At 58.3% G+C, this 13,428-nt stretch overlaps 1 protein-coding gene across 1 annotated transcript in view; it reads right to left on the bottom strand.

Annotated features, from left to right (window-relative positions):
* DSCAML1 (DS cell adhesion molecule like 1) overlaps positions 1-13,428 on the bottom strand; it is a 99,126-nt gene that overhangs the window by 22,651 nt on the left and 63,047 nt on the right. Inside the window, exons 4-8 of the mRNA XM_059488324.1 lie at positions 6,417-6,563; positions 4,891-5,169; positions 3,958-4,233; positions 3,186-3,482; positions 990-1,262 (exon numbers count right to left, since the gene is read on the bottom strand). Coding sequence (XP_059344307.1) covers positions 990-1,262; positions 3,186-3,482; positions 3,958-4,233; positions 4,891-5,169; positions 6,417-6,563 — 1,272 coding nt within the window. The remainder of the gene's footprint in view (positions 1-989; positions 1,263-3,185; positions 3,483-3,957; positions 4,234-4,890; positions 5,170-6,416; positions 6,564-13,428) is intronic.

The following is a 13,428-nucleotide window of genomic DNA, read 5'->3' as shown; positions in this document are numbered from 1 at the left end:
ATTTAAAGGCTCACAAACACCCTGAGATGATGTCCCCACATCAGCCCTGCCTGTCTCAAGACAAGACCAACATCTCTGGCCTCTTTCCAAGCTCTGGGGCTCCACATGGATGGGGATTTATTCGAGGTGAGAAAAGCAGGGCTGGCCAAGACCTGCAGACCCCAGGGGCAAGAAGACCTCCCTGCACCCCCTCAGACAGGTTACCCACAGCCTCCTCTCCCCTTTGGGAGCCTGGGAGAAGAGCATTAGCTAATCAAGTGGTAGCATCTCTAATCAGCTTGATGCTCTCTCTCGCTAACCTGATTCCTAATAAGAAAATGGTGGCTGGGAGGGGAGGGAGGGGGATCAGAGTAAATCCAGCGCACGAATCCCCCGCTGGGTGAGAGGCAGGATGACAATTGGCCGGCTCTGTCCCCAGCGCCGCCGTGTTTGTCTGAATGATTTACTGCCAACACCGAGCTGGCGACGGGCGGAGCCGACCCCACAACTCCCGAGGAGGGGAGATCCGGGAGCTCCCAGCGCAATCTCAGCCAGTCACTGGGAGGGAATGCATCCGGCTCAATTCATTAGGACTGATAGCTCCCTCAATGGGGCTGAATAATTGATGGCCCGGAGAAGCTTTTAAGATGTTCTGTGCGCTCGGAAGACCGAGAGTATTATTTTTTTAAAAGCTAGCACACACAGAAAAACATCGGTGAAGGTGATCCAAGCAAAGGTTAGATGTTTTAATACGTTATGTTTACACCATAAGTCCTTGCTCCATCACTTGTAAGGGGAAATGGATACGGCGTGCTCGGGGCAGCTGCTGGCAGCTGGCAGGACCAGGTAGCCAAGCCAGCTCCCGAGGACTGAGCTGCCACACCTGGTGACCACAGAGCACAGCCACCACCTGGCCATGCAGGTGCTCCTCTGCCTCCATCCCACTGTGGAGAACCCAAAAACAACCTGGATGAGCCACTCAGGGGAAGCATCCCCAGCCTCTGTCTCACCTTTGACGGTGACGTGGACGCTCTGGCTGATGGAGAGCTGGGGCTGGATCAGCACGCTGCACAGGTACTCTCCCTCATCCATGCCTTTCTGCACATCCATCAGCTTCAGCGTGCCGTTCTCAAAGACCACTTGGCGGTGGTTATCGGGCAGCAGCAGAGAGTCCTTGTACCACTTGATGGAGTAATAGGGGTACCCGATGACCCTGCAGTTGATGAAAGTGTCCCTACCCGCGACCGCTGTTATGTTCTTCATGGCGCGGATGCTCGGGGGACCTACATATAGGGGAGGAAGGAAGAGGCAGGCTAGGTTAATTCCGAAGGGCCATTTGCTTGCATGCACATCTGCTGCTATTCCAGAGCCAGCTCCACAGGCACAGGAGGTGACCAGGGCACCCTGGTTTGGGTGAGGAGGCGGCATGGGCTCCCCTCAGCTCCTGTGGGGACAGCCACTTTCGCCTGCAGCCTCCAGCTACAGCTGCTCTCCCTCACCTACCTACAGGGCTGTGCTCTGGGACACAGCCACACTTCAAACAGCAATCCCGCCCCAGTGCTGGGGGAGCTGAGCCCACACACACCACTGCTGCCCACTGTGGGGTTGGATGGTGTCTGTTCTCTGCTCTGGGCACTGTGCCTGCCCAGGGTGCCTCCACCTGGCTCCTCTGAGCACCAGAGATATGGGAGAGATGGGGAGAGCTCCCCCACCATCACAGCCTCTCTCTGCCTCTCCCGGGAGGAAGCTGCCTGCATTGTGCCAAACATCCTTGGCAAGAGCTGCTATGGGAACCTGACTTCCACTGGCAAAAACGCTTCACCTCCTTGAACCCCACCTTTCTGCGCCCCCCACTGCCAACCTGCATGTCACTGAAAAGCCAGACAGCCACCAGTCTCTGTCTGGCTTTGGAGCTGCCTGAGGACTGGAGAATGCTGCAGGTGAGCCTTTAAACGAGAGGTTTCATGCATCAATAATTACATTGTTCTCCCAGTCGCTGCATAAAACAGCGAAGTAATCTAAAGATTAACCCTGTCTTGACTCCTCATCCTGAGGGTGTAGCAAGATAACAGCTTAACAGGCACTCAGGATCAGCTGATGGACAGTGTTTTTCATTCTAGGACACATTAAGAGAAGGAGCAGAAAGAAAGGAATTAGCATCTGGCTCTGTAACCGTGTCTTGGGCCTGTTTGAGGGACATGCTCTGTGCCACCGAAAAAGAAACCTGAATCTTATCTAGTGACAGCCCATCAAGAGCTGAGAAAGGGGGAAAAGAGAGACAAGGGAACATCCTCATTGAAAACGCTGCTCTGGCTTCTCCTGGCTGAGGGATGAACTTCCTCCAAATTCAGCAGTAAACGGCAGCAAAATTCCGACTCTCCTGGGATCCCAGCCAAAAAGCCACTAGATCCATTTCAAACCTGAGACACAGACAAACACAGCCCTTCAACCCTCATTCTCAGCAGACAAATAAACGCTCCCTTATCTTGTCTCGCTCCCACCTGTAAGCCTGGGAGCTTTAATTGGGTATTATTAATGGGCAGGGGCTTATAGCATACCCCGTGCCTGAGAGCGCTCCCCAGAACACACCGAGCGGCGTGCTGCAGCCGTAATAACACGGTGATTAACGCGGCCATGGCTTTTAGCAGACAAAGAAAATACAGACATGACAAATCAAAGCTCATTTTCCACGATTTCACGTGCTGCCTCATCATCGTTTGTCATGGAGATCCTGGTGCCACCAGGCGCGGTGGCTGCCAAGGAGTGGGGCTCTGGTAGGGAACGGGGGCAGCTGGCAGAGCACAGGGGACCTGGGACACTTCTGGGCCTGCCACCTCCTTCTCCATGGTGGGGTCCCTCAAGGGGTGCCTGCCCACCCTGTGCAGACCCCAGGGCAGGGCTTAGCAGAGTGAGAGCGGACCCCAGTGTGGACAGTGCCGCCCTTTGACTCTGCAAAGCCAAGCTCCAGCTCTCCAAGCCTCTGGAATTGCTTTCCACTGGGTTAAACTCCCTGCTTGAAGCATCAGAGAAGCTCAACCCTGCAGGTGTGCGAGGAGCGTGGCAGGGCTCAGGGGGTGAGGCTGGGGCAGCCAGGGGAAGAAGAGGGAGAGGCGAGGAGGAGCGATCAGCCGGGGAACAGAAGAACCAAGAACAAAAATAAAAGCCCGGTAAAAGTCCTATTCTGATATTTAAAAGTAGACAGGCACCTCTTACGTTTATTCGCGCTTGGTATTCGGCGCTGCCCACCGAGTTCCGCGCGGTGCACCGGTACACGCCGCCGTCCTTGATCTGCGGGCTGCTGACGTTCATGTGGCTGACGGTGGTGCCATCAGACATGGTGTACTGGTTGGAGCGGTGCCCGCTGTCCCGCGGGATGGGCTCGTCGTCCAGCGCCCAGGTGACGGTGGGTGGCGGGGCCCCCTTGGCGGCACACATCAGGGAGAACTGCTCCCCGGGGTTGACCACCTTCTCGCTGAAGGAGGAGACGATGCGGGGGGTCCCATCTGGGGGGCACCCAGCGGGACGGGGGTCAGGGAGCGGCAGCCACAGGCAGCAGCAGTCACCCGCCAGCAGGATGGCACTGAGCTCCCACCCCAGGGTCAGCCGGGACAGGAGCCCCGCTGGGGACACATGCGTGGCTGTGCTGGGGTCCCTGTGGCAGGGACATGCAGACAGGGGCGAGGGGACACTGATGCCGCCTCCCTCAGCGGAGCCCATCCCTTATCCAAACGCTCAGTGGGCTGGATCAGGGAGGCTGCCTGGTGAATGAGGTGTCATGGGGCTGGGGGTGGCAAGTCAACCTTATTTTGGTCCTTCCTCATGCTGTGCCCCTGCAGACAGCACACAGGGCCCAGCAACAGGCTGGCAGCAGCCTCAGGACCCCCATCCCAGTGGGACTCTCTGCCCCCCAGCCATGCACAAAGCATCCCCTCAGAGAGGGGCAGAGGAAGGAGCCCCCAGGCCGGGAAGGCAGCTCACCCTCCAGCGTGATGATGGAGAAGTCCTGTGCCGTCTGGGACTTGCGGGTGGCAAAGCACTGGTAGGCGCCCGAGTGGCTCTTCTGGGCGGCCGTGATGAGCAGGGTCTCGTTGCTGATGCCTCGGATGGAGATGTAGTCATCCACCGCCACCAGGTCCGTGTTGCGGTACCAGCGGATGACGTACTCGGGGGAGCCGCTGAGGGCACAAGAGAGGATGACGGTGCTGCCGATGCCCGTTTTGAGCTTCTTTGGTGTGAGGGTCACACGCAGAGGGTCTGTGAGAGAGGGGAGAGGCGTTGGCAGTGCTGTGGGAGGCTCTCATCCCCGCTGAGCGCTCTCTGCTCCTCCTGCCCCAGCAGCGCCAGCCCGGCTGTGCTGTAAATGTCACCGCACAACGAGGCAGGTGGCCCTGCCACTGTCCCTGCTGCTGGCAGCCCCTGCTTTCATCATCAGCCCCAGGCCCTCGGCAGGGGTACTCTGGGGAGGTGGCAGGATGGCTGGAAGAAGACGTGGCACAGTGCTGGGCTGGGGACACAGCAGGCTGGCAGTGCCCGGCTGGCACCGTGCTCCAGGTAAGGCAGGCACAGTGCCTCTGGTACTGCCAGGATCCCGGTGACAGGAGGAACCCCCAGGAAAACAGCACGTGATAAATACTTGGCCTGCCCAGATGGTATTTACTGTTTGGCTAGAGCTTATTTTATGTAAATCGACATAAATTTTATGTAAATCAACAAAGCAAAGCACAGAAGCACCCAACACGTCGGACATGTGCAAGACAGTGGCTTCCAGCGAGCCAAACGCTGTGCCAAAACACAAGGCTGTTGTTTATACAGCTGTATAAACCTCTAAAGCTAAATACTGATAAAGGCTTTGCGTGCCAGAAGGCAGCAGGACCGAGCCCCCCCCGCACCGCTCCTCCCGCCGGCTCTCACCTATGACCGTGAGGGTGCCCGTGACCTCTGCGGAGCCGAAGGTGTTGGTCACCTCGCAGATGTAGGTGCCGCTGTCCTCCACGCGCAGGTCGCTGATGGTCAGCCCCGTGATGCGCTTGCTCCAGCGGCTGTCGGCGGGGAGCGGCCGCCCGTCCTTGATCCACCGCACGGCCGGGTTGGGGTAGCCCGAGGCGATGCAGGGCAGCTCCACCAGCCGGCCCGCCTTCACCTCCCTGGACTGGAAGCTGTCTAGCATGGTGGGGATGGACTCCGCCGGGTCTGGGGTGCGAGAGGAACTGGGCTCAGCCGGGGAAGAGGAGGAAGGGACGTGTCTCAGAGATGCTGTGAACCCCCTGGCATGGTGACACCGTGCCCAGTCAGCACCATCCATGAGAGACTGGCTCTCCCCACTCCCCTGAACTGCTGGCTCTGCCACAGAGGAGTGCAGGATGCACCCCGTCATCCTTGCTGAGCGCGGGGTGCCCTGTCCCACCCGGCCAGCACAGCCCTTGGCAGGACAACACACACAGGCAGGTGGAAAACCAATTCCTAAATAGCTGATGGGAGGAATAAACTCAGCATCGGAGGAATTACTCAAGGTGACACCTAATTGGTGCAAAATACACAAATTTTGTGGCACATTTCAAAATTTACAAGCAAAAGGGCCCATCACGCAGCTGGGAAAGGAGAAAATTAATCACTAAGTCTCAGGCGTGAAATTAAATTCCAGGGGAAAAAAACCTCTTTCATTACTCCCAAGCAGAAGTAAAACGCCGTGACGTGTAAATAATGACAGAGACCGGGAGGGGACCGGGCCAGATCGGAGCGCTCGGATGGGAATGATCCACCCGGGACACCCAGGCACCGCCGGGATGTGTGGCAAGACGGGCACGGCTGGAACCCCAAGAAGCAAGATCCGGCAAGCCCCGCATCCCTTCCGTGCCCTCCGGGGGGTTAATTCGAGGAGCCGGTGCGGGAGCACCCGAGGATGGGAACAGCATATGGCAGGGAGCGGGCGCGCCGCGCCGAGCGGCTGCGAGAGGGCGAACTCCCTCCCTCCCTCCCTCCTCCCTGCCGAGCGGAGTAATTTGGGCAGCGAGCGGAGCCGGGAGCGCCCCGAGACACCCGGCACTCCGGACTGCACTGCCTCCGCCGCAGTATCGCTTGCATGTTCGTCACATCGCGTCAGGCTGCTCACATCGCGGGCTGTCACATCGCATCGCCGCCCGCCCCGTCGCCTCCCGCTCGGGGGGACGCGCGGCACCGCCACCGCCGTGCCCGGCGAACTGGGGGGCTGCGGGCTGGGGGGCACGGCCCGGGCACTGCCAGCCCCCCGCGGCACCGCCCGCCCCGCTCCGGGATGTCCCCTGGCTGCGGGGACCCCAGGTGGCGGTGCCAGCGCTCCCTGTGCGGGGCGGCAAAGAGGGGAGCGGGCAGGGCAGGGCAGGGCAGGGCAGGGCAGGGCTGGGCACCCTCCCGGGCACAGAGTCCGCCCCCCGCCCACCCCGGCAGCCGCACGGGCTCACCTGAGACGGAGAGGCGGGCGCCGTTGCTCTGCCGCGTCTCGCCGCTGTACTTGTGCTTGGTGATACACCTGTAGGTGGACAAGGCATCTTCCTTCTGCACGTCCGATATGTACAAACCTCCATAAGAAGTAATAAAAAACCTATTTTCTGGAGACACAAAGGGAGGAGAAGAGTGAGCGAGCCTCCCCCGGCCCCAGGCCGAGCGCCCGGGTCAGGCAGAGTCCCTGCACTCCGAGCTGTGGCAGGGAAAGAGGGACCCTGCTCCACCTCCCTGCACCCCCAGCACATCGGGGCGCAGCTGTGGCTGAAGTTTCAGGCAGGGTGGTGAAGTTGGGTGAGCCACAGGAACCTCGTGTGTGCAACGGCAGCCCCGGCGTTTGTGGGCACCGCCTCCATCCATCCATCACTCCCCCAGCCAAGTACACACACCTGCCCGGGTGTGAGCACACACACACCTGCCCCGGTGTAAGCACACACACCTGCCCCGGTGTAAGCACACACACACCTGCCCCGGTGTGAGCACACACACACCTGCCCCGGTGTGAGCACACACACCTGTACAGTTGTAAGCACACACACCTGTACAGTTGTAAGCACACACACCTGCCTGTGTGTAACCACACACACCTGCCCGGGTGTAAAGCACACACACACCTGCCTGTGTGTAACCACACACACCTGTACAGGTGTAAGCACACACACCTGCCTGTGTGTAACCACACACACCTGTACAGGTGTAACCACACACACACACCCACCTGGGTGTAACCACACACCCCTGCTCAGGTGTAAAGGTGGCTCTGGGTGTCTCCACACACACCTGGACCCGCGGGGCTCGGTTCGGGCGGGCCGTGGCTGCAGAGGGGAGCGGGGCGGGTGGCACAGCTCCGGCACACGCTGCTCCTGCTCCTGCTCCGCCGCCACCGTGCCACGCGCTCCATGGCAACACCGCAATTAAAAGTGAATCCGTCCCGCTGAGTTAATAATTAGCTTAACTTACTTAGAATCATGTGAAAACAAATAAGGGCTTGAGCTGATGTTGGAACCCCGGAGGAGGGTGGCGGGAGAGCAGCCCCCTCAGGCCAGCTGGTTTTGGAGCCTGGCACAAGGGGAAAGAGTCTTTGGCTGGCTCCTGACCCCTGTAATTCATCATGAATTATAACAGTAATTAACACCAATAGAAAGGCCTGTGTAGTGGCTGCATGGAGAGCAGGATAAGCTGGGGCTCTGGAGAGGCTCCCTGCCCACCTGGAAAGCACTTGGCCCTGCCCCTCCGTGCCAAGCAAGGCTTGCACCCCCAGCTCTGTGGGGCTCTGGGGTTTATTCTAGCGCCAGTCTCAGCTGGGATGGGATGCTCCATCTGCTCGGCTGCACCGTGCTGCCAGCCAAACCACCCCCGACCAAACCCCACGGCTGCAGAAGGTAATTTAGTGCAGCTGAATGCTCAGAGTGAAAACCTTTAAACCCAGCCTGTAAATCAGCAACATCTGCAAATGGCTCCCTCAAGCCCTGCACAATGCCTGCTAAGCCAGGATCTAGCTGATGAGGCCAAACAACTGTTTCTACTTCCAGCACCTTTAGGAAGCACCTGGATATTCTCAATTCAGGCAAGAAGAAAGCTCCATGGTCAAACTCAGGAGTGCAGAGTAAGCACGAGTGAGAGAGGACGAGAGGCAGATGCTCCCAGAGCACTCTGGCTCCCACAGCCTGGGCAGGACCCCAGGCCCAATTCCCTGCAAATTGTGCAGGCGACAGAGCAGCAGAAAGCAGAGATCCTCACCCAGGGAACCAGGGAGGGTCCCTGGCACCAGCCAAGGCAATGGCAGTGCCAGGCTGTGCTGGCATCACCCATTCCAGCCGTGGCTCAGCCAGATGTGTGTGCTTGACTCCAACTGCTCCATACATGGCAGTGGAGGACTCCAAACAGCAAATAAACAGCAAACAATTAATCATAACACCAGTCAGCCGTGGCTAACAGGGTCACAGGCACCGCCAGGCTGGCACCCTGTGCTGGTGCTCCCTGGGAGCAGCAGGAACACGAGCAGCAGCCCCAGCCCCAGGAGCTGCCATCCCCACACCTCCAGCAGCGCTCCTGCGACTCCATCGCTGCCGGGAGGGTTTGGGGTTCCTCAGCCCAAAGCTCCATGCCACCACGGCGTGCCAGCCCCAGCATGGCAGCACATGCCCCGCAGCTGGCACCGGCCCTGCGGGATTTGGGCATTTGGGCTCCACCGGCAGCGGGAGCCGCCCCGGGCTCTGTGAGACCCCCGCCGAAGGGCCGGGGGAGTGGTCCCACGGCACCGCAATAAGATGCAAATCAAACATTAATTTTTCATCTCCCATCAAACCAGTAAGCGGAGAACATCGGCTGCACTGGAGTTTGAGGTGGGGGGAGCCGGTTTCCATGGGAACGGGGCTGTATTTTGCCAGGCGCTGGCAGCCCCAGCCCACACCCTCGGCCGTGCCTGGGGATCCACAGCCCCGCGCTGCCGTGCTCCGGGCCGGGAACAAAGCCTTGTGCCCGAGATCCGGGCTCTGCATGGGCTCCAGCCTCAACAGCCTCCCCGGGGACAGAACAGGCAGAAACCCTGCGGGTGCAGCATCCACATCTCCTCCGTGGAGTGACAGGAGGCATCTGCCTCTCGCACGGTGTGGTGACACTGTTCCATCACGTGTGAGATCCACCCAAGCTGGCAGCACAGCTTCCTTTCCTTTTTTTTTTTTCCTTTTTCCTGGGAGGGGACAAGCGGCTCTGTCGAGGAACGTTCTGCTGGCTCAGGGGAGATGCTCGGGGGGCTGTAACTGATGTGACAGCTCCAACAGACCTCACCCAAGTGACTTACTGCTGAGTTTGCCAGGCAGATTAACGTCGCAGGGCTCCAAACAGAATCAGATCTCTCTGCCTGCCAGGAGGTGGAAAGGCTTTACAGGAAGCAGAGGATTAAGCACGTCCGTGGCCAGGCTGATGTGCCTCTAATAACTCTTCCAGATAGACTTGAGCTGCTACCTTTGGAGGCTCTTGGATCAAACCAAGAGCCCAGCACGAGCTAAATTCCACCTGAATTCCCAGGACCTGGCCCCTCACCTGGGGAAAGCATTAGGGTGAGAGGGGGCCTCTCACTGAGTGCACACACACCTCTCCCACACCCAGCTGCCCTGAAACCCCAGCATCGTTCCCAAGGGTCTCCCAATTCCAAGAGAAAGATTGCAGCCCGTGCAGGTTACCAGCTCCTGCTCTATCCAATATAGATTTATCAAAACAACGGGGTCAGGGCTGCAGGAGGGAGCACGTTTATAGTTCATAAGACTAATGAGATAACTTTCCCTTGGTACTGCTGCAGAATCAATAGGTGCCAGCGTTTATGAATTAGCCATACTCGGAGCATGAGCATCCCAAGGCATCCCAAACAAATCCAATAAGTGTTTGCTGCTATTTGTGGCCACGTTTAAAGTGACAAACGCCTCCCGGGGGGAAGGCACGGAGGGGGAAGCCCCAAAGAGCAAAGCCTGTAATTTTCCACCGCTGCCACAGCGGCACTTCTCTGCTGTGGCTGCTGCTCCAGGATGCCATTTGCCCGGCATGGAGCTCGCCTGGGGACAAGGAGCATCCGCAGAAAACCCAGCCTGGATGGGAAATCCTGCCTGCCCCATGATCACCACCTACCTCCGGGGACAGCCACAGTCCTGGGGACAAGGAGCATCCACACAAAACCCAGCCTGGATGGGAAATCCTGTCCGACCATGATCACCACCTACCTCCGGGGACAGCCACAGTCCTGGGACACCGTGCCCAGCGGGGCAGGGGGCACAGGGCACAGGAGGGGGCTGGCATCGGTGCCCATGCTCCAGAGCTGCCTTCATCTCAGCAGGCTGAGCCCAGCTCGTGCCACAGCAAACGCTGAGAGCAGAGGGGGCCTGGGCCGGGCACTGAGATTAAAGCTCCCTGCATCCCTCCCTGGCGGAGATGTTAAAGAGGAGCCGCGAGCCGAGCCCGATGCAAATTTCATAGGACCTGCACGAATCTGACAGATTTATTTACGTGTTTGCCTGCCGTGGGGATCCCAGGGGAGCTGCGGGGCCGTCGCTGCTCGCAGCCCTTCCAAAGGCAGCAGGGCTGTGAGCTCAGCCAAGGGTTCGCACCCGGAGGAGTCACGGGCATTTGTAACGCGAGCGGTGCCAGCTGTGCCCGCAGCTCGGGCTCCTCCTCCTCCTCCCCTAGGAGCACTGCCCCTTTTCCCTTTTCCTTTTCCCTTTTCCCTTTCCCTTTTCCCGATGGTTTCTGCGGGAGTCCGGGCAGAGGGAACGGCAGAGGAGGGCTGGAAATCGGGCACTCGTGACGGGCTCTCCACCTCCGCTCCCTAATCTCCTTAATAAGCACGGCTCCATCTCCTCCCGTCACAGGATTAACACCCATCTCTCATTCTCCTCCCGCAACAAGATTTTATTTCTAATTACGCTGTAATAAAACTGGGCGCGCTCCCAGGGCTCCTTCCAAATGACTTGTCGGCACTCGGCGAGATTGAATCCTGCTCGGGCCGTTTCCGGCACCTCTGCCGGCTGTTCATTAGGCATGCATGAGGGACAGGGCTTAAGAACAGAATTACATTTAAATGGCTTTTCTGAGAGGGAGACGTGAAACAAGAGAGAGAAGAAAAAGCAGGAAAGGTTTACAAGGAGGGCGTCATTGTCACCTCAGTGTCACACTGCTGTCCAGCAGCTCTTTGTGCCAGGTTCCCTCTCCTGGGGCTCCGGGGTCTGACAAACCAAAAAATCCAAAAGGGAACACTGGAGGGGATTTCTGAGCATCACATTTTTGCAACAGGATGGAAACCAGAGGCATGTGTCACCGACCACTGTCACCCTGCCCTGGGGGTGCCCAGGACACTGCACAGGGACTGCTGGGCTAGCGGAGAGGTTTTCCAGCGAAACCGGGGATTTTCTTCTCAGGGCTTAGGAAAACACACACCAGAACAAATTATGGGCACAATCAGGAGCTGGCAGTGCCCATCCTGCATCCGGGTGTGAGCAGCCAGCACGTGGCTGCAGTGGAGCACCGGGAGCACCCACCGTGTTTCCCCGATGTTTTCCGCACCGTGTTTCCCCGGTGTTTTCCATCCTCACTGCACTCACTGGCAGTGGGCAGCCTCTGCTGCCTCCCAGATCCAGTCTCACGAGTCGGCAAAATTGGGCAAACAGATGTTATGGAAGATCTCTCTCTATTAGCTGCCTCGGAAGTGAGGTATCCTGCAGGGCTGGCAGGAGTTATTAAATCAAGAGTCATTATTTACCCAAGGGCCAGTCTTGCAAGTCATGTTCCTAGAAGTAAATCCGGAATTATGCTGCCCACGGAGATGGATTCGCACGGGTGTGAGGGAGAGCACAGTTTGCCTCTCCGGGTTTTAATCCACCTCTGAGTCACCGGAGCGCTTGGCAGCCAAACCCAGCAGTGTTTGGGGACACTTGGGTTTGTTCGCGTAAGTGACTTTGGGAGTGGCACGCTTTCACCGAACCAGAGCACGGGGGAGGAGGAGGAAGAGGAGGAGGAGGAGGAATCCCCTGGTGGGGGCCAGGGGCTTGCCCATGGAGCAGCCCCTGTCACCGGGCACGCTGGCAGTGCCAAAGGAGGAGGAATTAATCTCCCGAGGTGGTCCGGAGCCGCCTAATACCAGCAGAAAATTACAGAACAGGATGAAGAGCATTACAAAATGAATAGGAGGGGACTAGAGATTTCCATGGCTAATCCTGTTAACGAGACAATTTCTTATCAAACTCATTATGTGGTGGAAAGCGGCGGGGAGGGAGGGGCTGGGCAGGGAGCTGGGGAGGGGGAGGCGATGCCAGGCAAACGGCAAAAGGCATTCCCGGAGCATCCAAAAGGCAAAAGGCATTCCCGGAGCATCCAAAAGGCAAAAGGCATTCCCGGAGCATCGGGGCGCCGGCAGGGGAGCAGGGCAGCTCCGAGCCCGGCTCACCACGCCGCACGCCAGCCGGGGTTGTATTTCTATTTCCGAGCGGAGCTGAGCATTACTAGAGCGACATTTAGCACAAAACGGTGCCGTCTGCTCCGGCTCCATCAGCAGCGCTGAGCTGCAGCGGGCTGGGATTACGGCAGGCATAAAAACGTATAAAATCCACCAAGAGAACACTCATTTCGAAACGGGATTTTTGGAGCGCCGGGTTTTACTTTTTTACTTTTTTCTTTTTTTTTTTTTTTTCTTTTAACCTCCTGTTACGACGAGTCTCGTTTACCTGGAGGAAGGCAAAGGAAACACCGCGGTCCACAGGCTGGAGCTGTGTGTGCCCAGCTCAGGGGGGTGGGCAGGGGCTGTGCCCGCCGCCCCTCCGTGCTCATCCCGCATCCCGCACCCCGCACCCCGCACCCCGCATCCCAAGCACAGCTGAGCAGCCTGGCGTGGAAAACCGCGGCTGTGCCTGAGTGATTCCCAAAAATCCTCACCAGCCCCTCCACCCCCTGCCCCCGAGAATCACGGGGGGGCTTCGCCGCTACTTTGTGCACAGCGTTTAATTTTCTTTTTTTTTTCTTTTTCTTTTTTTTTTTTTTTTTCATTTGCTATTTAAAAAACCGCGGAACTAGTCAGATTTCATGCTAATGAGGAGAAAATCTGGATCGAGGACTGTGCAAAAATTTGCATCTCAAAGAGGAAAACAGGAAGTCGCTAAGAAAGGAAATTCCACGCAGAGGTAGCGGGTATGGCCATAATTAGGCTAATGCTGCCTGTGTTCTGTCAGCTCGTTCCCATCAGCCCCGGGCGGGCAGGGGACAGCCAGACCTCCGTGCCACCACGCCGTGCTCCCTGCCACGGCTGCCAGCCCGAGAGGGATGCTGAGGGATGCTGGGCACCAGGCTGGCACTGCGGGACAGAGGATGGCACAGGAGGGAGGATGGCACGGGATGGATGGCATGGGATGGAGCGTCGCAAGGGATGGAGGATGGAATAGGATGGAGGATGGCACAGGATGGATGATGGCACAGGAGGGAGGATGGCATGGG

Source organism: Ammospiza nelsoni, chromosome 24 (assembly GCF_027579445.1).
Source record: "Ammospiza nelsoni isolate bAmmNel1 chromosome 24, bAmmNel1.pri, whole genome shotgun sequence".
In the NCBI taxonomy this organism is placed as follows: Eukaryota; Metazoa; Chordata; class Aves; order Passeriformes; family Passerellidae; genus Ammospiza; species Ammospiza nelsoni.
Note: the sequence above shows the minus strand (reverse complement) of the source record. Positions and strands in the feature narration are given on the sequence as shown.